Source organism: Melanaphis sacchari, unplaced genomic scaffold (genome assembly GCF_002803265.2).
Source record: "Melanaphis sacchari strain LSU unplaced genomic scaffold, SCAv2.0 Contig85_pilon_pilon, whole genome shotgun sequence".
NCBI classification, from domain to species: domain Eukaryota; kingdom Metazoa; phylum Arthropoda; class Insecta; order Hemiptera; family Aphididae; genus Melanaphis; species Melanaphis sacchari.
The window spans coordinates 134690-159883 of NW_020271605.1; the positions used below are offsets into that span (position 1 = coordinate 134690).

Genomic DNA, 25194 nt, shown 5'->3' on the forward strand with positions numbered 1-25194 from the left:
AATACATTTTTAATCGTGAATTCATAAATATACATGTCTATTTGTAATGGAAAAAAAAAATCAGCCCAATGAATCATGATAATTTTTAAATGATTGGTGAAATACTGAAATATGTTTTACAGAGAACTGGGGGTGTTGATTTGAAGTCTGGGGAGTGCTAAGCACTCCATAGCACCCCTTATGTGTGCCTATGTCTAGCATCCATTCTGGTCAGAATATCTTATGGTGCTACATCATATATTTGTCTTCCATTCTTTACAACATAATATATGGAGCTGACCAATCAATTTCTTCATATTTGTCAGTAGCTGAATTTTCTGACGATTAAGTCATTTTCACTTAAATTTTTACAGATTATTTATCTTTTATTGTTCGTAAATTATCAAAAACAATGATTAGAAATTTTACTAACTTACATAATATTTCTACAAAGTAAAAATGAAGAGAAATTTTGTTAATTTTACTCTTAATTACAGTCATTGTGACAAAAGTTGAATATTTTTTTTAAGTTTTTTTTTTTAACTATTTTTAACTTTAAAAATTGATTAAATGAAATTAGTTATTTTTTTTTAAACTAGTGTTCAATGGTTACTTGGACTGTTTAGTTATTCATTTTTTGATTATGGTTGAATGATACCAGTAAAATGCAAATATAATTAGTCACAATTTTCAAATAAAGCTAGAATAATGAAAGTGACCAGAAACCATGAAACTTCATATAGTGTGAATTAAGAATATGTAATTTAATATACTATAAGTAAAAAAAATATATATATATATTTATATATATAATTATATCATATTAATAAATAATTCTTTAAAAAAATAATCTATATATGACAAAAAAAAAAAAAGAATATATCAAAATTAAAAGATAACATATAATTACAAACAAAAGATACATCTCTGAGCACAATTATTAAAATTTTTGGTTTTCAATCAAACAAATATTATCAATTTTTATTCATTTTATAATTTATGGAGATTCTTATATTGTAGTTAACTAAATAAATGATAAATATTAAAAAAATAAGAGTACTGTAAGTGAATAGTTTTTATGTTCCTAAGACTCAAATATAGGTGTAGTATTATATAAATACATAATTGAAAATACATGCAATTTTGTAATCAAATAATTTTTTATTTGCAACCTATTTACAGTAGTTTTGGTTTTCATAAATTAATTATTTGTACTCACACTATAAAAAAAATAAAAAAATTAAAATAAAAAATAAAAATGAAAATCACAGAAATTTATATTAACTGTATTTTTTGCCTTATAAAACTAAGTAATCAGTCTAGGAGAGTGTAATCCTTCAATAGATTTTTGTATTTGTGGCAAATGAGAATATCCTGGTGGTCCCCAATCATGAAGTCCAGCTTGATTTGCCAATCTATGTGTCAATTTGTGAGCAATTGAAAACCCTCCACTTCCTTCTAATTGTGTCAATACAATTATAACTTGTCTAAAAAAAAGTTGTATAAATAATTTATAAACGAAAACAATCCACATGATCTTGTTTCTTACCTATGCAGAGGTGGAACAGAGTCAATAGTTTTGAGTAATCCTCTAGTCGACATAACATTATAACTTTCTTGACAATCACATTTCACATGTATCCAACGATTTGCATGACGATTTTCTACTACAACAACAAGTCCAGCCCATCCTTTGGTTAGATAGTAAGCAGTCATTCCTTCTCGGCCCTATAATAATATGTTTAATAAATTATGGTTTATAATATTATTTAATTAAAATAGATAAACTTACTTCATGTCTTTGCCCTTTTGCTAAGGTTAAGTTAATAATTGTATCAGCCAAGACAAAGGAAGGCGGAGACACTTGTTCTACCAATAATCGTTTAGAACTATGAATCGCCAAAACAAACTCAGGGTAAACTGAAGGATCTATCAAATCTACAATTATAATTAAAAAAACATAAGTATTACAAGTTAAACCAAGTTAATTTTACTTTTATATCATACTAAAAATGATTTACCAAGAATGCTTTATTCAAATTTTGATTTTTCACAAATTTTAATTTATACTTAAGACCATTAGCAGCTCATATAGTTTACAATAAAGATATACAAATGTTTTATCTCAACATCAAATTATGGGAGTTTTTATATTTTAGTATTATACATACTCAGTATTTGCTTAGAAATTAAAACATTGTAAAAAACTAATAAAATATAATAGATGATATTCTTACATTTAAGTTTTATAACTGATCAACTTTTTCTAATATTAAAATTAACACAACAAAATTGGTTCAACTAAAAGCAAATTTTCTATATGATACATTTGTAAGATAAAAACAACTTAATCTGTGGATGTAGAAAATAATATTCTTAAATATGTTTTATACCTAAGTTCAAATATGAATAAATAGTTTTCGAGTTATTAACCTCTGTAAAACAAAGATAATAATTAATGATAATACGTTTTTAAGATATAATGATTTAAAAATTATATTAATTAATACTTATATTAGTATTTTATAATTGTATAATAACTAATTAATGAGTATTGAACAACTAAATATTAGGCCATGTAATTTTTTATAATTTATGTATAACTATTATTAAAAATTATTTTTATATATGCCATAGAATACCCCTTAAATTATATTTGGAAATATGGTACTAATATAATTAAAAATTCTACAAGTAAAAAATTGAATGCATTATTAAAGAATAAAAAGAGAGATTGACATGTTTGGTTAATCACTTAGCATATTCATAAAATTAATAAAAAAATCAAATAAAAATTATAATAACCTGTATGCCAATGATTAAATGCCAAACAAACAACAACGTAAACATCTGGTTCTAACATCTTGTGTGAGCTAACAAATCCACGGACTTGACGTTTACTGTGTTCAACAAGACGACCAATGCATACAGATTTTTCAGATGTAACTTCTCTACTTCTCATTACTGCTACACACAAATCGAGTTGACTTCTATTACATTTTTCTGATTTCCTAAAAACATAATATATATAACATTAGTTAATATCTTTGATTTTTTTGATTTTTAAACAAAAATCAATTTACCTTTGTCCTTCTTGAAAAAGTGTAAATTCTGCTTCGGTGGGTTCTGAAACTGTGAGGACTACACATGATAAGTGATCAGTTGAAGATAACGGTGGCAAATAGCCTTTAAGCCTTACTTCATTCCACATATTATTTCTTACTTTACATATATCAATACAATCAAAATACCTAAAATATAATCAACATATTTAATTAAAAAAAAAAAAAAAACAATTATTTATTATTTTTAATTATTACCTTAAAACATCATCATATGATATCCAAAATACTCCTTCACAACACCCATCTGGCATTAACATTGTTTTTAATTTATCTGACCACCTGTCAGAATCATCAGACCAATCACCATTCCACGAGAAGTGTCCCCAAGGATTTCTAAGCTTCAACAATCGATGATTATCAATATCTCGAACATCCAATACAGAATAGGCATGTCTTGGTCTAAGTCCTTTATTTTGGTAAGCTTCTTCATCAACTTTCATGTTACCTCCTCCACAAGATGCTCCCATTAAGAAACCAGCAAGGCGAGAACTTAATAATTGTGCCCATATCAAGTCACGATCTAGTTCGTCTTCAGTTGGAACTGATGATGGTTGTAATGGCACACTTTCACAAGGTGCTCCTGTTAACGTAGCAAGTCCTTCAATTGCTCTACCAGATACAAGTGCTTCATAGCAACCATGGAGTTTAGCTATTGCTTTTTCTATCAAGGGAACCCATAATTGTTTACGTTTTGCCTGTTGAATAATTTATTATTATTTCAATATCAAGAGTAAAAAATTATTGTACAAACCTGACTATATACTAAATTTCCCCTGTGGTCACATGGTAATAAATCATCAACAAGAACTGTGGTCCATTTACCATCTTTACAAAGTCGAACTTGGTATGCACCTTGTTCACAATAATCTTTGGTAACCATAACATGTCTAACTAAGTCTTCACGTTCTGCCAAGACTGTTAAAGCACTTAACAACCAACAATTACCCAAAACACCTAAATTAATAAACATTATCGATTAATACTAAGCATATAAAATTATAATTTTAATTAAACTAATATTTTCAAGCTTAATAAATTTTACCTATTTTTTTAAACAGTTTAAAAATAAGATAATACTCTAAAATTATACATTTTTGTAATGTATTTTATTTTATATTTACCTTGAATTATATCTGAAGGTTTTGGTTTTCTAAATACAGTCCAGCATGATTCTTTATCTAATTCTGAACAGATGATTGATTCAGGTCTTAACCATTGTGTTACTCGACAGCTCTCTTGTTTTTCTGTATAATATAAAGATTTGGCAGTTGGAGGAAAAGAATCATCAACAAATTCTTGACTGTTCTATAATGTTAAAAATAAACTTTTATAGTATTAAAATTGATGGCAGTTAGATGATTATATAATCATAAAACTTTTAACAGAAGTTTCTGATATTTAGTAGGTTAATATTGAAATTAAATATGAATAAACTTATTAACTGTCTAAAATGTTAACTACTGTAAAGCATTAACTAGCATTAATAGAAATTAGAAATATTGTGTTATTTAATAATAAAAATTTAATTTAATATGCTAATTATTATGTACTTTAATATTAAACTTTTATATAATATTAGGTACACATTAATTATTTTTATGAATTTTAAAGTTATAAAATGAATGTGTAAGGAAATAAATATAATGAAAATGTTGTACCTTATAGTAATAAAATTTATTTTAAAAATATATAAGTACTTTACTTCAAAACCTTATAATAATAGTATTTTTTAATTTGTAATTAGTTTTGTTACTACTTTTAATTGATTAAAATAGACATAAAAATTTGATTTTAAAATGTTAAAAGCATGATACATTTTTATATAATAATATAGAAATAGAATAAGATATGATAAAAAAAATCTATTTACTTCGATACAAAATAGCACTATTTCATTCCATTTTTCTCGTGCTTCTTGCTCTTCAATCCTTCTCAAGTTTTCCATTAATTCACTTTGTTTTTTTGGATGATTTGATATTAATATAGAAGAATAATATTCTGGTTCAAGATGTTTGTGACACATTGCACATCTTTTAGCATTTGGCTCATTTTCAAATGTACAAGTTGGACACTGACTATCTGAACGCCTTTTTTTATTTGCACGTTTGTCTGTCTTACAAGCTTTACATACTAGTGCTGATATTTTATTTTTCAATGTGCACTTATCACATGTCCAATACTCCCGTAATGTTCCATCATCGGGGCAAAGACTTTTAGCTTTTGATCCACCACAAGCATTGCAAACTGTTGTATTAGGATCATTAAGTAGGGTACAACGTTTACATGGCCATTTTTTCTTGGGAGGTGTATAGCGTACACAGTCACGCATTACTGTTATAGCATTCCAACCACATGATTCACAGGAGTCTGACCAAAATGGATTTAAAGTAAAAGAACATTTTTCACAAGTCCAATTACTGGTAGATTTTTTTTCTAAGTCTACAACATATTAATATTACACATTATTAATGATTAGAATAGATGATATTTAAACATGGATATTTACCGTTTGGCATATTAATGGTAATAGGGGCAATTTCATTTTTTTGACCTTTAGTTCTTCTAAATGAATCACAGTTTTTACATTGCTGAGTTGAACAGTTTCTAATTCTACAGGTATTACATAACCAAGGATCATTTTCTGTTGTAAGTAGTGTTGAACTCTTTGATGGTCTAACAGACATATGCAAATGATACTCAAATCCATTCCATGATTTACGTCGTTGTAAAATAACAGACTTAAATTGAAGCTTAACTACACATGGTTTAGGGTCAATATTGGTTGGATCTCTGTGAATTTGAATAAAATATAAATTTAAATTCATAAAATACAGAAATTATCTTACGCATCATCAAGTCTTAAGGCTCCAGCAGCAATTTCTGCCTCAGCGCATAGAATATCGGTGACATAAGGTGTAGGACATCCATGAATGGTCCGTGTTTTGAGTTGATCAACTTTTTTCTTACAGTCATAACTCCTATGTACATTACATCGAATACAAGTCACTCGATCTGTGGGATTTATCAGTGAACAAGAACTACAATGCCATTGAAGGACCGAAGCAATCGATCCCATGTCAACAACTGTAAAATAATTATAAAAAAAAATAACAAAACAAATGTTAACACAATTAATTGAATAATTACTAATAATAAAATAGACATGGTATTTTAACTCACTATAAACATCACATTTAAATACATTTGTAGAACGATTCCGTTCTATGAATCAAAATTTCGAGTAAAATTGTTTAGTTTCATGTTTGAAATTAGAAGAATAGTAGTCACTGGTCAGTATAAAATAAATCATTAAATTTTGAAACTCTTAGCCATTATCAAAACAGCTGTTTATGGTGTTTATTTATTGATATTTGATATTATCAAATATGCCCGCGATTTACACAGGGCAACCAAATTTTGAATACGGATTAACGTGTTCGTGTATAAAGCAACCTCGCATTACTAACAGTTGCTAACATGGGAGTTTTACGAACGTTTTTTTTCCCGCGAAATGATCGTTTTACGTTATATAACGTTTCAAAATGGAATAGGTATTTAAACCCACTCATAAATTCGTTCATTCAACTTTACACAATAGTCTATGCCCGGCCATCAGTACTTATAAACATTACCTAGTTAAAATAATATGTATCAGTGCAATATTATGTTTTCGTTAAAAATATTATTACACTTTTATAGAATATGATAATAAATTAAGTTACGCGGTTCGAGTAAAAACTAAAAAAAAAAACAGATTTATATAACCATTGATCACATGACATATAATACTTTATCCTTCAGGTTAACATCAGATAAATTGTATAGATGACGACATGTTGGCGTTCAAATACTTCAAATATTATACAGTGTACCTATCGGATGTCTTTTAGAACTGTATATACATAATGAAGCCATATATTACCTACATATCTACATAGGTACCTATTTCCAATTTCTCTTCGTTATTGGTATTGATTTCAATGCCATAAGTTTTTAAATTTATACATCACTCTTCTATTAAACAGTAAAAATAAATTACAAATGATGGCCGTTGCAAACATATTAAAAGCATCGCTAATTGTCAGTTGTGTAGTATTAATATTGTTCTTTATTATGTCATTCAAACAGTTTAACACAGACCAAGATAAATTTGAAAAATTCATTAAAAAATATAATAAGAGTTACGAGAATGGGACAGAACATAGTGAAAGATTCAAACAATTTAAGGTGAGACAGTATATAGGTATTTATTTTTTGCATTATGTACTTAAGTAGTAAGTAGGTATTACTTATTAAGTTATAAAAAATGTAATATATTATTAAAATTTAATACCTAGATAGAGTTATGTAAATAATCACTAAAAATTTAATGGATCAATAGGTAGCGAACTAATAGTCCTTTAAATATTATTTTTTTATAGAATTTTAATAATAGTTACGAACAATTTAAGTACCTTTATTAAGGTTCATTATATTAAACAACTATATGCAATAATATATTTCTATTGAGAGAGTTAAGACTATATTTCTAAAAAGTATTTTAAAACAACTAGATTATAAAATACTTTTATAAAACGTACGCAATTTATTTATTTTTAATTATTTTCCTAGGAGTCTTTGAAAACTATTCAACTTCTAAGACAGAGTTGTAATGGATGTACCAATTATGGAATTACTGAATTCTCAGATTTATCTCCGGATGAATTCACTAAAACATATCTCAATTCAATCACTTTAAGGACACCACAAACAGAAACTTTTAGTATGGCAAGATCTAAGCGATCTATTACAACAACAGCCTTATCAAATATTGACTGGTAAATAGAAATATCAAATTTTTAAAAGTTTTTGACTTCATAATAAGACCTAGTCATTTTTCATAAATAACTGTTTTAGGTTATCGATGATTTTTAACATAAATTCTTAACTCATTTATTTATTTAATTATAATCATTTTTTTTTTTTAACTACGTAAATTATATTTTATTATTTTAATTTATTTTACCAACACGGTGGTCTTAAATAAATATAACTATATAGAATTGAATTTTAAGTTAAATAATTATTTTAGTTATCAACTAAAACTATTTTGTATAGAATCTATACAAAAACCAGTACATATTTTTACTTTTCATATTTATATCATAAAAATTATTTAAATTAAAATTTTAATAATTATAAATGAATTATTCATTCACAGTTAAATATATTTTTCATAACTTAATATAATTTATACATAAATCCTAGTGTTACGATTTCATGAAAAACAATAAAAATGATAAAAAGCTCTCATTATAGCGATTTAGGGGATGGGGACAAGAGGGTTTTGTTTCGTGTGGCAGTTATTTGAAGACAAAACAGTGAAAAAGTGTAGTTTTTTTTAATTAACTGTCAGTTTTAGTAAGTCTTATTAATTATTAAAAATATACATATACATAACAATAGCGGTGCATATGCTGTAGTAATAATATTCGTCAATATATTGTGTTAAGGTGCTCACTTCAGCGACTTTAGAATATCGTAAAAATTTATAGCACTTGGGTCTTGGACCAATACGTACTAGTGTTTAAATTCGTTTTCTTTTCTACTATACCAATATATATTCTGATACAAATCAGTGTATTCGATTTTGAGCGAAGCTATAAATGTATTGATTTTATAATGATTTGTGATTTACTTTTGAGGTAGAAAAAATGTTCTAATTTTAAAATTAAGAAGATGGGAGGTTTGAAAGAAAATTGAATATAGGTGGTATTTTGGGATAGTCGAAATAATTTAACATGTATATAATATAATAAAACAAAAATATGGAGAAAATTGTATGTAGGTACCTATAGTTGTTGGTTTACGAATTACAACAAACCAGTAAAAATAATGTGAAGAGAAATAATTATTTTACGGATTATAAATACAATATCGATAAAATTTATAATCTCAAAAAGAGATTTTTATTATTTTATAGACATGATACATTTTTCATAATAAGTTGAATACTTTAGAGCTATTTCGTATTTATAGAAATTCAAAATTTGAATTTTTTTTTTTAAATTTAAATCTGAATTAAAAAAAAAGGTATATAGAGATAAACATACTTGAAAATTTAATGTAAGGTTCTTCATAATTAATTTAACTTACTATAATACTAAAAATGAAATAAATGACTTTAATAGCTATATCAAAAAAACATATCATAAATTATATTTATAGTGATAAGGGTTAAAAAGGCCATCTTCGTTTATAGAACTGTTTTTAAATATAATAACGTATCATTGAATTCAAAATTGAACTCATTTTTACAATTTACAGTGAACAACTCGACACCTAATGTACATAAAATATGTCTATGTATGAATATATATTTATTCAAAAATTAAAATAATGTTATCTATTATGATGAGGTAGAAGGATAGTCAAGGGTGATATTTTAAATTCTTTCCTTCGATAAAATGCTCTTTAATAAGGTACTAGGTATGCTCCCGGAATCATTGGATAATTGCTTCATCAAAACTTCGTCTGTATTTACACTACTATTAAACTCATTGATAATGTACAAAATAAACAATAGTCTTCTTAACTAATCATTAAGTCGTTAATATCATATTATTTTAGATATGGTAATGCTGGTTTATTATATAATTTTTCTATAATTTAATATATTTTTATAATTACACCCTGTTATCAATATAATTTACCAAAATAATAATTTTGATGTAACTTTATTTATTTTTTTCTTAAAGGAGAGATAAAGGAGTGGTGACTCCTGTTCGAAATCAAAAAAATTGTGGAGCGTGTTGGGCAATTAGCGTGATAGAATTGATTGAATCTGTTTATGCCATTAAAACAGGATCGTTACAAACATTTAGTGTACAAGAAGTGGGTAATTTAAATGGTTGTTTTTCGTATTGGTCTAATTATTATAATTATCGATTTCGATTTTTGTAAAAAAACTAATTTTGTTATGGTAAAAATGTAATAGATTTCGAATTATAAATAGATAGAAAATACATAAACAAGTGGTTTTAAAATGTTATATTACCCAAGAATTTGTTTATGATGAAATTATTGTTGTTATATTATTATTTATAGTTAAGTTTTTGAATTTGCATATTTTTACAAATTTTGGTACATTTGATAAATTTAAGTATTTTGAACAATTATTGATTTCATATTAGTTCATATTTTCATAGATAGATGCTTACATGTAGCAACCAGCAAGTATATCTACATTTATGTTTTCTTTTTTTTTCCTCTGTAATAAATTTTAATTACATATCTTAGGTCATTGTTTGGTAATTTTAATTGAATATTTCAAACCTTTTTAGTGTCATAAGTCTGAATGGACTGAATTCTATTTATAGTATATAATTATTAAATTATAATATTCACTGGAGTAAATAAAAATCGTTATAAAGTAACACTTCCATTTTGAAAAATGTATAAAGTCGAAGTATATATTTTTATTTCTATCAAACCCATATAACATTTTAATTTATATACATATGAGACTAAGTTATTGTGTTTTATACTTTCCAAATTATTTTGAAGAATTATATTAACTAAATTTATTATATTATCATATTAGATGTTAGATTGTTCGGGAGGAATAAATCAAGGATGTACTGGTGGAAGTACAGTATTTTTACTTTTATGGTTAGTGGAAAATAACATATCTGTATTTAAAGAAGAAAATTATCCAACTGTATACAAAGATCAGATGTGTACTCTTGATAAGTGCGTTAGTAAGATTAAATAAATGAATAATTTAAAAATTTATCTCAATGAAACATATTTTATTACAGAACCATTGATAAAGGAGTTAAAGTAAAATCATTTTTAACACTCAAGTAAGCTATTATAATTATATACAAAATTAATTTGACTCTATAAAATAATTATTACACTGCGATATTTAATTTATAAGATATATTTAACGATTTAGCTTAATGGATCGTGAAGATCTATTGTTATCCTATTTATCAAAAAGCCCAGTTTCTGTAGCTCTTAATGCATTGCCGTGGCAGTTTTACGTGGGTGGTGTACTCAGCCAATGTGATAACAGTATGACTTCGTTAAATCATGCAGCAGAAATAGTTGGGTACAAGCTTGGAGAAAACCCTTATTATATTTTGAAAAATTCTTGGGGAACTAATTTTGGCAATGATGGATATATATATGTAGCAATTGGAAACAATGAATGCGGTGAGTTATTTTAAATACGTAGATGTTACCTATAATAATAAGTTTCATAATAATATTATATAATTTAAAATATAATAGTATACTCTTTATGAAATATTTCAGTAGAAATTTTATACTTAATATGTATTTTTAATAGTGGTAGTACTCTGCAGGGTACATGCATAGGTACTATATTGTGATACTTTATTAAATAAAAATTATCGCTTAAAAAACTAAATTACTCACATAAATATATTTTATATAAATCAAACATTTTAAATGTTTAAATAAATATATTTAAATAATTGGTCTGTAATAGCATCAACAGTATAGTCAGTACAGACTATTGATGTTTAATCTTTAATATTAAGAAAAAAAACTATATTGAATATTAATAGCTTAATATCTATTACATACGCATATACGCATTTGATAATGTAACACTCAAATGATGCCATTATTAACCTCTATAGACGTGTATTATTAATAAATTATTAAAAAAAAAAAAATAAAGAAAAAGAAAAAATGAAAAAAAAAAATGAAGTTAAAAACAATTAATGTATATTTGATGCATATTAACATGGGTTTTTCTAATTTCAGTAATATAAAATTAAAAAAATATATTTATACCTATTGTCAAAATTAATTATTAAGAGTAATTAACAAAAAACAGTTATTTTTAATATTTAATGTATCTATTTAATATTGTAAAATACTCATGTATTTAAAAACATTTTCAGGAATTGGATGGGAAGTTGATGTGGTTACAAACGTTGAGTAGCTGCAATATCAGTTGTTATACAAATCACTAATGCATGACAATGTATTTTATTATAATTTTCTAAAATATTAAATAATTTATCAAATTAAAATAAGTATCTGTTGAATATTTTACATCATGGTCCACTAAATATATATTATACCTGGATAATTTATTGCAACTTATATTGTTAATAAATTCTAAATTGTTCTTATTTATTGTACAATAATTGGATGTTTCATAAATGTAAATAATACGTATTGTTATTTATACAATTATAAAATACGTATATTCCTAGTTAAAATGTATTGTAAGGTAATCATATTTAAAGAGTGCATGCATTTAGTTTATTCATACTATAGTAAGTATTGATATTAAGAGAAATCATTAAAAATATGTTTTTAAAAATGGTATGTTTCATTGTATTTTTAACTGTTTCTAAAATACATTTTTCAAAATCGAAAGATGTTACAAATGCAGTGTCATTTGAAAGACTAGAAATACAAACAAAAAAAGATAGTAAGTATATTATCGTTATATTTTATAGTAGCAGTACATAATCATGAATATTTGTATTTTATAAACATACATTTACAATAAGTTGTAGAAATAATACAAATAAGATCCTATTATACTATCTACCGAGGCAATTTTTATATTGTAATCTATTAATCTATAAATTATATCCTAAAATATATTTTTGATAATTTTTGAATATTTCAGAACCATCTCATGAAAGTGAATGGATAGAAGAATGTAAATGTGTTATGATATCTGAATGTATATCTGATAAAAATGATGCATCAATTATAGATATTAGAATAATCACAGTAGGTATTATATTAATATATATCGTTAAAAAAAATTGTATAATTTTGGTTCTTGATAAAACTTTATGAAATACCTATTAAGAAACCAGATAAATGTCCACCTGGAAAAATCTATTGTTGTTCTGACCAATCGTTGGAAAATCCTTTAATAATGTGCGGAGAGGTGAAATCACTAGATATTGATGGGATAAAAATCCACCCGGATCAGGTAAGAATGTAGAAGACTATAGTTTAATTTAACTTTAAGAAGAAATAACATTTATAAAGTTTATAATTTATTCATAAGTGTTTCAAATAAGAAATTAATAAAGTGCTAAAAAATTAATATATCCATAAACATTTAGTACTATACAACAAAATATTTAAACTATTCTTTATATTTGAAAATAAGAACGAACTAATTCAAAATGTTACTAAATGTAAAATAGAAAGAAATAGCAAATAGGTTTTTACAGTTAAAATGTAACTAAAAAATATTGTACGAAAATTGATAAAGATTATAAAGATTAACTGTATACAATTTTTTTGTCAAATATTTAATGATGATAGATATAATGCATTGTCTCTCTACATTTTTATATAATCATTAAAAGAACTTTGCCGGTTTTTTTTTTTTAAATCAATTATAACGAATATTTAGAGGGAAAAATGTTTAAAAAGTTTACGGGATTGTATTAGAATGTTCGACACACTGTCGTTCTACATTTTTATATAATGATTAATATGATGATTTTTCGAAAATTTTAGAACAATAGACCCCGAAAAACCGTTTTTTTTTTTTTTTTACAAATCACGTTTTCCAGGATATTATGTTGAAGGAATAAGTTTTGAATTTTTGAAACTTTATATCTACCATCAGATACGTTTTAAATTTTATAATTTTATTAAATAATTATAGGTATAAATTAATGTTATTTATATAATTTATTTTTATTACAGGCTAAATTTGGTGAATTTCCATGGCAAGCTTTAATTTTAACAACTGAAAATTCATTTGTCTCAAATGGAGCTTTAATAGACAATAAACATATTCTTTCTACTGCTCACTTTTTGACTAGTTTCTCTAAGTAATTAATTAAACATTTAATATTTTTTATATACAACTAATAATTTGCATTTGTTTTTAATATCTACAATTCAATAATTCAATATAAAATATTTGTTATGATATGTAATTCATAGATTTTGATTCATTTTCCTTCTCCTCGGTGCCATTTCTAAATGAGACATCCAACTACATTTTATTTTTTCTTATAAGTTTAAAATTTGTTTAATTTATAATTTTCTTTACAATTATCACATATCATGTTTATAATAGAGTTATAAAGTATGATAAAACTAGTTATGTTCAAAAAAGACTGAGTACTAGTGAAAAGGTACTATTCAGTGATGGAATTTCGAACATGGTGTGAGGTGTGTTGTCAATCAATAGGTCTTGAAGCCAAGTTGATTTTAGACACCTTCTGGGGGTCACCAATATAATGGAAACGGAAAGTTGTGAGATTAGAGAGTTGCGATGGTTTTGGAGATTTGAGTGTAGGCTTTTGTAGAATGTAATGACAACGTTTTGCACTATTAGAGTAAAGGTATTATCATAAAATGTATTATTTGAGACATAGTTTGGGGCTTAAGCGATTTGACGAAAGCATTTGAATATGATGATGGATAGGGTGGAAATCGCTTGTCGGAGTGTGAACACAGTCGTCAGTTAGATTTGTATTTGTATTTTTTTTTCATATCAGATCAGATAAGTGGTTTTAAACAAAGTTTGAGACCTTTTCAGTATTGGAAGAATTAAATGAGTGTCTTTTCATCGTCAAAGTTCCAAAAAGGTTTTCAAAGAACAGTGGATAGGTTAGAAGTAAATATTTTATAAATACGCGTAGAAATGATGGCGAGATTACCACTCCTTTAAATACTTAATCATCGCAAATCGGTGATATTTTGGATGGAGAGAATCCCGAACGCGTAGCGTAAAAATAAATATTATATATATATTATAAAATCTAAAAAACGATTTTGATAGTCAGTAATAACATAAAAACATATCTTTTTGGTCGTGTGCATTGCAGGAACTTCAGTACTCTGAAAGTGCGGTTAGGCGACTGGGACATCTACAGAGACATAGAGCCTCAGCCGCACGTCGAAAGGCCCGTGGCCAGCATTACGATCCACCCAGAGTATTCAGCTTCCAACATGCATAACGACATCGCAGTGATTACATTGTCGGGCGCTCCGGTATTTTCCACAGGCCACGTGAGTCCGGTGTGTTTGCCGCCAAGACTGCCGGCAGATCAGTGGACCAGTTGCCGGGTATCCGGTTGGGGTACGGAGAGATTCGACCACCCGCGGTATCCGGGCGTGCTCAAGAAGGTGCCGGTGCCGCTGTGGGATCGTCAACGGTGCGTCGAGAGCCTGAGAACCACAAGGTTGGGTGCCGCGTTCAAGTTGCACTCGGGATTCTTGTGCGCGGGTGGCGAGGAAAACGAGGACGCGTGCAAGGTGAACGAAAAACACATCGTTTAGAAATCGCATTAGAACGTGATATCACGATACGGGGGGGGGGGGGGGGTTAAGAATCCGAGTATTTGCGAACACTGTACTCATCAAATGTACACGTATGATTCCCCCCTCAAAAAAAAAAAAAATCGACGAATTCAGTTACCGATGAAATTGACTGTGTACGCGCGTCATCGATCAATTTATTAACTATTAAATCGATTGTTAAATTTACGATTGCCGCCGATCTGCAAGATTCATACTACGAGTTTAATAAACATTTAAACCATATGGCAGCATTTAAATACAATCACATTATTTTCGTCAAATCGATTCTTTAAACACAACAAATATTAATGCATTAAACGGGTAATCGATAAGGAAATATAAATTAATTTTTTTGAATTTTGGTGAATATTTGGTATTTTGAGTATAGTAGATATATTTTTAGTACACGTATAGTATAGGTATTAGTTATATATTAGATAATGTACATATTATACTCTAAAAAAATCCTTGAATACACGATAAATTCATTGTCCACGACTTTTTTTTTGTTTTGTTTCCTGTTCGTGATCTTAGATAATTTAAAAACGATTTTTCGGCATTTTGAACTATTGTTAATACCGTTTCGGCTAATATAGTGTTTTTCTCCGTTAATTTTGTTTGAATTTTCTTTTGTTTCTTCGCTAACCAAACACCTGGAATTTGATTTTCTAAACTTTATTTAAGTGTATGTTCAAGACGATTGTAAATTTATGAGAGATGCAAAAATGTTGTACTTATATCCGATTTTGCCTGGCCGTCTGGGAACCGAAATTTCTACTATCTACTGTGTAACATTATATTTTTACATATATCTAAGATTATTTTAATAATTAATATTATTTACTGGTGTGTTTTATGTAGGGTGACGGAGGTTCACCTTTAGTGTGTGAACATAATTCTGTTTCATATATTATTGGACTAGTATCTTGGGGAATTGGATGCGGAACTCCATCAATACCTGGTGTTTACATTGACGTCAGCACTTATATTACTTGGATTGAGAAACAGTTATGAAATGGAAAAATTCTATTATTTTTTAAATACATATTGTTTTAATTAATCCGGTATTAGCTAAGGTAAAAAACCAAGGTGTAGTTTATTTATGTTATTTCAACTTGATAATTTTAAAAATGTTTTAAAAATAACATTAATTAAATCGTTTATGTTACCTTTAGTCTATGTATCTTTCATTAATTTAATTTCCATCTTATCTAAATATTGACACTCATATTTATATTCACTGGATCTAATAATGATAAAAAAAAAAAAAAAATATGGAATCATCAAGTATCTTATACTATTACTTTGTGGAAAAAGGTATAATTTTTTTCATTAAATATAAAACTCGGGTTAGTGGTAGATGATATTAATGGTAATATATATTATCTAGAAAAAATGCATAATATAATTGTTTATACTGTATGTCCGTATAGAACTTGTAATGTATAATAATATTACAAAATAATATTTATTTTATTATATATTATAATTAGTTATTAGTTATTACTTACTATAATATAATCAAGGTATAAAGGTAAAACAAGGAATATAAAGTTATTGGAAAATAAAAAACAATTTTCTTAATTATAATTGTACAGTCTCAAATATAATTTATCTTTTCATTTAAATACAGTTTCTTTAAATTATTTCTTAAAAAGTGTCATTAACATTTACTTTTCTTGAATTGTCTTCATTGTAAACATGCCAATTTTTTCGATCACTGAGGTGTAAATTAAGTAATGGTTTTTTTATTATGTAAAACCATATTATACCTAAAATTGTAGTGATAACTACCTCGGCATAGAATCCATCGATTATGGTATTGCATTTACCACCAGCTGCTCGACAAGACTAGAGTAAATAAATCATATAATATTATTAAATTTTTAATTTAAATATTTAAATATAAATAATAATAGTATAATATTTTTTTAATATTTAAAAAAATATTTATATAATTTTAAACAATATATATTATTAAATAATATTCTAAAGGAAAATTAAATAATGTACAGAAATAGCTTAAAATATTAAATTTTTTACAACTACATAAATTCTAATAATTGATTAAAACCATTCAATAATTTATTTAAAATATTAATTTTAATTTTAAGTTTTTGTGATTTGTAGTATTTGCTTGGATATTTAAGTTTAAGTTAAGTATTTTTAAAATGTATCATCTATTATTTAGCAAGGAAATTATTTTTATTATTATAATTATTATTATTGTTTTGAAAAAGTAAAATAATTACTATTGCTTATTAATTATTATAATCAAATATAAACTCAACATAAGTTGTTTGATTATTATGGTTTTATGTGTGATAAAATAGAAATATATTTCGCGCGTACATTCTCGCTATAAAAAATATTTTACCAAAATAAACATAGTATATTGGGTAATTATTAAATAACGTATTATATAAATTATAAGGTAATAGGTATTACTAAAAAAAAAATTAGTTATGAATAAAAATAAAATATTATACATAAGGACAGATCATGTTTATTATAATCATTAACTTTTTGATTTGAAAAGTTGAATTTATTTTATCAATAATTACTTTGATCAATGTAGAAGCCGTACAATGGTTTTGAGAGTTGGTAGTACATTGTTTGAAGGTAAGAACGTCAACCAACCAAAGTGAACCTGTCTTCGTTATAGCTAAGCTAATGTTTGCAAAAGTGCATAGCAATGTCATGTAAATTCCACCAAAATTTGGATCACTTACTTTAGATACAAATGACAGGTAAATTACGTACATAATGAATGAATAAATCTAAAAGAATTAAATAAATAGTATTATAAATTAAAGTATTTTAATAATTTTCCATTAAAAAGGGCATTTAAAATTTTAAAATATTAGCTTGAGCAAATACATAGTATTAGGTTTTGAGCGGAGTGATGAATGTATTGATTTAAAAATGATTTTTATTTTTATTTTTAGGTGTAAAGATATACGATTTATTGTTAAAAAAATGATTCAATTTTGATGTTTAAGGTGGTTTTTGATAAAAAATTAAATCTAGTAGATTTCCAATATTTATAAACGATAAAAAATTAGGAATAGCGACAATTTTTTCGTAAAACTAGTTTTTGATAAAATCAATTTGGTTTTATTGATATACCTAACTTGAAAACGAATAAAACAAATTAACCATACGTAGATACATCATAATATTATCAAAATATTTTAACTCGTTTTTAGTTATTAGTAGACATTATCGACATTTTCAATTTTTTTAGTTTTAGTTCAATAAACGTCGATAAAAAATTATTCACGGAGTCAAAATTATTGAAAATTTAATGCAATCTCTCACATAAGTTGTTTTATTTCTTATTTCTGTATACAAGTATCAAAAATAATTATTACTTTATTTTATAAAAAAAGAAATTTTAAGTTAAAATTGGTTTAATACATGTTTAATCAACGAATAATGGTATTTATTATATTGTTATAATTTAATTTATTAAGAAATTCTTTGTGAAGACATACAACTTTCACGTGTATTATTATGTTTTGTACGTGGGTATGATGATATTTTAAATGTTTTTGGAAAAATTTTAACTTTCTGCATTACTGAAATAAATAATTATACCAAATAATAATTTATTTATATCAAAAACCTTAACATGAAATATAATTAGTAATAAAAGCTAATAGATTGTCTACTTAGAATCGTTTTTCGTATACCACATATATCATTGAATTTAAATTTAACACATTCATCACAGTAATTCACTTGACATTTACCATGCGGTACACACTTGTCAACCTTTTTTATATTAGATATTATAAACAATTCAGTGCGGACGATTATGAGTTGGTTCCTAATTGTCAAATTGGTTTCCGGGTTGTCTACAGGTAACATATGCGTTGGTTCCCGCGAGCTTCATGAAATACAACCTTGTTAAATTAACTTTCTCTAGAATACTAAGGTATGGTTAAAAATATTGCTCAATATAATAAATACATATTATTATATGCTAATGCTACATAGTACATACGTATTGATGAATAATAATATTTGTGCTTGTAATAAATAAAAATAATTAATGTTAGAATATAGGTATATACTAATATATTTTCCTTAAATCAATTATAACAATATAAATTATATAAATTATAAACAAATATATTTGGATAGGTGAAATAAAATCGTGAATTGAGTTTTTCAACAGTTTGTTTGTTATTGTTCTAAAATGGCTAAAAAATTTGCCCATATTTTTCTTTAAAAGTTTTGCTTAATGTTTCGGTATGTTTTCGCTATCTATATTATAATTGTGTTCGAGGCTACTTTAATTCTCAATATTATTTAAATTATTTATTTTTAAAAATGATTTGCAATTTCTTGTTATACAAATCCAACCATTTGATATTTTCCGATAGTTCTTTTTGGAATCTGTATTTAAAACGATTAATCACAAAGGGTTTTTTTTATTTTTTTTTACTTAACAACACTTCCATTAGTATTTCCATTTTAACGCACGTGCTTATATTTCAATATATATACGTGTGACTAGGTTAGTTGTCACAAAATTGACGAGAAATAAACGTACATAATCAATTTACTAGATATAAAATTATATTTATAAACTTTCCCGGACATCGTAAAACCTAATAAAATATGGTTATCGATTTTTACATATTTTATAATAGTTATATACCGGAAAGTAATTTTTTCGAAAACCAATTCGTAAACTTTTTTTGACCCAAGAACTATTTCCATATTATTTTTAAGGGCATACGAATTGCCACATAAAAAAATAAACATAAATTTAAGTATTCAAATTGCATGCCACCTCTTACAGGAATCTATCCGAACTGTACGCCGTATATAATTTTACTTATAATGTATAATATATATTTTATTATATATTGGAGTCGGTTCTAAATTTATACAAGTGGGAAGAAAAATGTAAAATGTAATATTATTAAATATATACTATAATATATTAAGATAGAAAAATTATATATGGAATGCAATTTCGACAGGATTTTGAATTTTTTTTTTGGTATACAATTTGGATGTAGTTACGCAATTTATGAATTTGTAGAATTTCGTTCAAAAGATATTAATGCTAATAATTACATAGGTACAACGATACGTTAATGCAATTATATATAAGAATGAACATGATTTACTTGATGTGTTATAAAGATGAATCCCAAAATAGTGTAAAAACATGCTTTTATAATACCGCTTGCTCTTAAAAGTATTGGAGTGTAGTACAACAACAACGAGAATATTAAACCATGCAGCAACCTGAAAATATATTACAATAGTTTTTAAGTTGTAATTAAATATTCGATTTGATGTTTATAATACTAGCATTTATGATTTTTCCAATACTACGTCTTAAAGCGTTTATGAATTTATTATGATTTATTAATAAATATAAATAATAAATTATTATTAATATTATTTTTTAATTTAAATCTAAAATCGTATTATTTATAAACACATATTATGTGGAAAATACCTGTATGGTACACACTGCATGTAGACATCCATTGATTTCACTGAATTTGTTATTTTAGTTATAGCTATAGGAACTATTAATTTTACTAAAAATACCAATATGCCAATTATAACAATATTGTTTTCAGATACTCCAGCTTCCATGAATTCCATAGTTGTCACTGTGTCGATAGTGGCGAATCCTAACTACATGAAGTCGTAATTAGTTTTTTAGAATCAATCATTAGGTATACAAAAATATTAACTGTGTAGGTATATAAATTATATTATATAATATGTACTACTCATTTATTGATTTATGCCTAATGAATAATGATAATTATAGAAATATTAAAGTTCAGTATATTATAGTTAAAACTTAAGTTTAAGTTCACGTGCTTACATGAATAAATAATTTAACGGAACTATATAGGTAGGTAGGTACCTACTTTGATTGCTACGAACATTTTTTTCAAAAATGTTATGCTAAAACTATCAAATTATAAACACATTAATCCACTTTATGTATCATCTACACAAGAAGTAAGTATATAGAAATAATGAGTTGAAATTGTAAAAATTTTATATAATCAATACAAATATATAATTTAGTTAATTGATAGTAATAAGTACCTAAATGTATTTATAGCAACAATTATTATTCTATTAAATTATTATTTTTGAACGATTAAGTTAATATTGGAGTATTGAAAAATCAAAATTGTTTCCAAAATAATAATATACCTAATAACAACTTCTTAAAAGTTTAACATTTCTCCGCTTAGGACCAAAGATATCTCCCACTCTAAATTATACAAAAAATTAAATCCGGTAATCAAAAGTTATTCCAAAAATACTAATTACAGTCGCCTACAAATCTGTTTCAACGTGTTTTAACGAAATATGAGTGTCCATATTATTATTATTATATATTATACAAACATTAGGCGTGATATATATTATTATATTAATAAACATTTTTCGATTACTTTTGCAGTTAGAAATATCATGCCTAGTGTCTGAACGTTCGGCAACTTTACGATGTCCCAAAGAAGCTTGTACGTGTTCAACACGCCCAGACCTTTTTGTTCAGCTGATGGTTGGGTTTCCGGTTTGAACTTGGACACACATGCTGCTGCTACAATGTACACGAATCCCCAAAAATACAGATAACCTATTCAAAACGGTCAATCGTTACATTAATTTATAAATATTAAATCATATTATTAATAATTATTAGGTACTTATGTCTTTATTAGAATAATGTACTAAATATTATTTTACGTGTACTGTATGATATATACCAAGTTAGAAGTGGCTTACCTTTTATTGTGATAATACCACCGGATTTGTGGTGAAAACGTAACCATTTATCGCAAAACGTTTCGGATCCGAGTAATAAGGGAACTGCATATCCCAAAAAAGATCCCAGCGATTGACCGGTCGCGTTGCACATTGACGAGTAGTGTATGTTATGCCTAAAAATTTTTGAATTATTTACAATGCTTTAATAGGTGTTCAAAGTTTTTCAGTTAGCATTGCCTCGAGTGTTATTAAAGTCGAGAACTGTTAAAAAATTTAACTTGGTGCAAATTTTTTACTTTTATTTATATATTATTATACACTAAAATACTACATAATTTAACAAACTTTTGTAGCATAGAACATGCCCATCCGTCGACTACAATATCCTGAGTAGCAGCCAGACAATTTATGATTAACCAAACGACAGTCAGTGGAATCACATTTGAATCTTCAGTCTTCAACAACCAGCCATTGATGTAAAAACTACACACCAGTAGGCAAGTGCCTGAAAAATAAAGTTAAAACTTTTATTATAGTAAACATTATTAAGAGGTTCGACATCGATCGTTTGTTTTTAAGGAGTTCAATAAAGACAGTTATTAGTTATTCTAGTTTAGTATTAGGTACTCAGTCTTATTGTTAGAAGTAGATATCATTAAAATGGTTTGTTTATTATACAAATTTAAATTATCATTTTGTAATAACTGTAATATTAATTTTCATTCCACGTAATTCAAAAGTTTAATGTGGCTTGAAAAACGGTCTGTTTAACGCATTTACTGTACAAATAGAAATACAGAACACTAAATTAGAGTAAGTCTATAATCTGCTTAGTGTAATATTTTATTTGTTGAAATTAATCGAGATGTAAAACTAACAACAGTTGATCGATTTTAACATAAAAATTAAGTGATTAAAAGTGATTACATAATTTTAAATGTTATGTTCTGTAAACAATATTATTTTTATCAACGATCAATAATCATGTCATTGTTGATTGAAAAATAAAAACAGATTTATTTGACTAATAATCTAAAGTGTATTATGACTATATATATTATGTATTTAATACTTAAGTGTATAGTTCTCTATGAGTTACCGAGCAGTATGTGTACAGGAACAAGCCACATTTTTCGTCTTCCCACTGATGGACAATAAATAGAGTCTACTAATGGAGCCCATAAGATTTTAAAAGTAAACGGCCACGTGCTCACACTAAATATCGCCTAAATAACGAAATAATATTAAATTAATTAGTTATGAACAATCGATCTATTTATATTACATTATTATTAGTTATTAAAACTTCTTTGCGGAATAATCATTGTTTTGTATATTTTACCTGGTCATAGTACGAAAACTGTTTTGATTTTAGTAAAATTGGAAATGCATCGCTGAATCCCAATGGTACGCCTTGTAATATGTACAAAAACAGGAGTTTTACTAAATTCCATCTGTCACCGCTTAAGTTATGAACCTTGTTGATTTTTTCACAGTTGTCTGAATTTTTTTCTATTGGCACAAGGTTTATAGTACTTATCATAACATTGGGATCGTCCATCATCGGTTGTATTAATTTCCTAAGAAATTAAATACAATGAATATTATTTATAAATTTATAATAATACAATAATTATTAATATCAGTAAATAGCTAGGTACCGCTTTTTCCGTTTATTGAAATCATACCGAGCAGGAGTATTTTGTGTAACTGTTGGTCTAATGCAATTTGACTCTCATAAAATAACAATCGATTCGATTCCAAGCGGACATACCGTGTTTTGAACTATTATATGATATTTAATGCTATTATTTTTATTAATTGTACTCTGATTATTGATTAACATACTAGTTAATTGGTCATTACGTAGGATATCACATTGCAATGCAGAACATTCATCGTGTTATTGGTAAGAGCAATTTTCACAGCAGCAGTGTGTAGTTTATTTTTTTAAACTCACCAGCAGCATATCATTATATATTATGACGCATACATATATGCGCGTGTATGTGTGATACAGATAATTACTATTAGTGATAAGTTTTAATTGGTGGTGAAATAATAATTTCATCGACCCATAGTGACGCATTGATATTAAACATGTAATTGCGATTTGCAAATGTCTTTGTGCGGTTTGATTAAAAAAAAAACAGACATCTACGGCATGAATGTATTTAGTAATCATTCTGGGGTGAGGCAAGTGGGTCGGAAATTAAGTGGATGTTTTTTTGTGTTCAAAAAAAAAAATTAATAAAATATATTAGTGAGAATGTTTAAAACTTTAAATCCAGAACGTTAAAATATTGTACTCGTTGAATACGAATATATATAATCACGGTCTGTGTCGTGCATACTCCGCGTCTCGACATATTATCCTCTTTCTCATTTTCCACCTGTTTTTCGTTCTGTTTGTGTGTCTTAAAAAGTTGAAATTCCCTGATTTTTAGTTGCCGGTTAAATTTTTGCTTCGTTTCAGCGAGCAAATCTGTTGCGTTTACTGTTTTCGCTGTATTATATAAATAATATAACATGTTCTCAGTACCAACGAAAGTTCCATAATTTTTAGTGTTTTCGTTTCAAAGTTGTATCGAAAGATTTTCTATTTTGCATTTTATATTAATTTTGAGTTGATTCAACCCAGGTATATTAACACTCCATTCGGACAGACAAGCGCTTGTATTTCGACTGACATATAAAGAACGTACCCACCGAAAATTTGTTTCGTTTTTGTCTTAAGCGACGTTTCTAATGAATTTTCGGTTAATCAATTGATTACTACCTACTATACATGCAATTAAATTACCCATCACTAATTGTATTTCATTTTCTCTAGTCTAAGGTATTTAAGAGTAATTCCAACAGATGGATTGCGGCGTTGGAGTTTGAGTCGATCTCAATTCTTTTTCGTCTTTCGTTGAATTTTTATATTAATAAGTCTTATGAGTTATAAGTAATAAAAAAAAAAAAATTGTTACAAAAAAAATTCAACGTTTTTGATTTTCCTTGC

General features: G+C 26.2%; 4 protein-coding genes across 4 annotated transcripts; 2 read left to right on the forward strand and 2 right to left on the reverse strand.

The window, feature by feature from the left end:
* Positions 1-1238: 1238 nt before the first annotated feature.
* On the reverse strand, positions 1239-6412 carry LOC112602293 (calpain-D). The gene is made up of 12 exons (XM_025350293.1): positions 6285-6412; positions 5951-6188; positions 5611-5894; positions 4975-5543; positions 4226-4409; positions 3856-4058; positions 3300-3799; positions 3063-3230; positions 2785-2990; positions 1772-1917; positions 1529-1707; positions 1239-1466 (listed from the first exon to the last, which is right to left on the reverse strand). Exons 2-12 carry the CDS (start codon positions 6178-6180, stop codon positions 1286-1288), a joined length of 2850 nt encoding a protein of 949 aa, XP_025206078.1. The 5' UTR covers positions 6181-6188; positions 6285-6412; the 3' UTR covers positions 1239-1285.
* Positions 6413-7108: 696 nt separating this feature from the next.
* Positions 7109-12147, forward strand: LOC112602291 (cathepsin O-like). The gene is made up of 7 exons (XM_025350290.1): positions 7109-7331; positions 7716-7921; positions 9842-9977; positions 10687-10835; positions 10904-10948; positions 11044-11303; positions 12023-12147. Exons 1-7 carry the CDS (start codon positions 7146-7148, stop codon positions 12061-12063), a joined length of 1023 nt encoding a protein of 340 aa, XP_025206075.1. The 5' UTR covers positions 7109-7145; the 3' UTR covers positions 12064-12147.
* Positions 12148-12437: 290 nt separating this feature from the next.
* On the forward strand, positions 12438-16502 carry LOC112602292 (phenoloxidase-activating factor 2-like). The gene is made up of 6 exons (XM_025350291.1): positions 12438-12561; positions 12766-12872; positions 12955-13080; positions 13812-13939; positions 14945-15374; positions 16281-16502. The coding sequence occupies exons 1-6, from the start codon at positions 12438-12440 to the stop codon at positions 16431-16433; spliced, it is 1068 nt and encodes a 355-aa protein (XP_025206076.1). The 3' UTR covers positions 16434-16502.
* A 516-nt stretch (positions 16503-17018) lies between these two features.
* On the reverse strand, positions 17019-23947 carry LOC112602266 (acetyl-coenzyme A transporter 1-like). Its single transcript, XM_025350245.1, has 10 exons — positions 23849-23947; positions 23530-23767; positions 23287-23413; positions 22533-22692; positions 22206-22360; positions 21872-22056; positions 20905-21089; positions 20567-20687; positions 17984-18199; positions 17019-17270 (listed from the first exon to the last, which is right to left on the reverse strand). The coding sequence occupies exons 2-10, from the start codon at positions 23749-23751 to the stop codon at positions 17070-17072; spliced, it is 1572 nt and encodes a 523-aa protein (XP_025206030.1). The 5' UTR covers positions 23752-23767; positions 23849-23947; the 3' UTR covers positions 17019-17069.
* Between the last annotated feature and the right edge of the window lie 1247 nt (positions 23948-25194).

Coding starts and splice junctions, on each gene's coding strand:
- LOC112602293 (XM_025350293.1), bottom strand. CDS start 6,180: ATGGGATCGATTGCTTCGGTCCTTCAATGGCATTGTAGTTCTTGTTCA. Junction 3,800..3,855: donor GAAATTTAGTATATAGTCAG/GTTTGTACAATA, acceptor ATTATTCAACAG/GCAAAACGTAAACAATTATG. Junction 1,918..2,784: donor ATTTAATCATTGGCATACAG/GTTATTATAATT, acceptor TTATAATTGTAG/ATTTGATAGATCCTTCAGTT.
- LOC112602266 (XM_025350245.1), bottom strand. CDS start 23,751: ATGATGGACGATCCCAATGTTATGATAAGTACTATAAACCTTGTGCCA. Junction 22,361..22,532: donor GCATGTTCTATGCTACAAAA/GTTTGTTAAATT, acceptor AAAAATTTTTAG/GCATAACATACACTACTCGT. Junction 18,200..20,566: donor TCATCTTTATAACACATCAA/GTAAATCATGTT, acceptor TAATTCTTTTAG/ATTTATTCATTCATTATGTA.
- LOC112602292 (XM_025350291.1), top strand. CDS start 12,438: ATGTTTTTAAAAATGGTATGTTTCATTGTATTTTTAACTGTTTCTAAA. Junction 12,873..12,954: donor TAGATATTAGAATAATCACA/GTAGGTATTATA, acceptor ATACCTATTAAG/AAACCAGATAAATGTCCACC. Junction 15,375..16,280: donor AAAACGAGGACGCGTGCAAG/GTGAACGAAAAA, acceptor TGTTTTATGTAG/GGTGACGGAGGTTCACCTTT.
- LOC112602291 (XM_025350290.1), top strand. CDS start 7,146: ATGATGGCCGTTGCAAACATATTAAAAGCATCGCTAATTGTCAGTTGT. Junction 7,332..7,715: donor AAAGATTCAAACAATTTAAG/GTGAGACAGTAT, acceptor TTATTTTCCTAG/GAGTCTTTGAAAACTATTCA. Junction 9,978..10,686: donor AAACATTTAGTGTACAAGAA/GTGGGTAATTTA, acceptor TTATCATATTAG/ATGTTAGATTGTTCGGGAGG.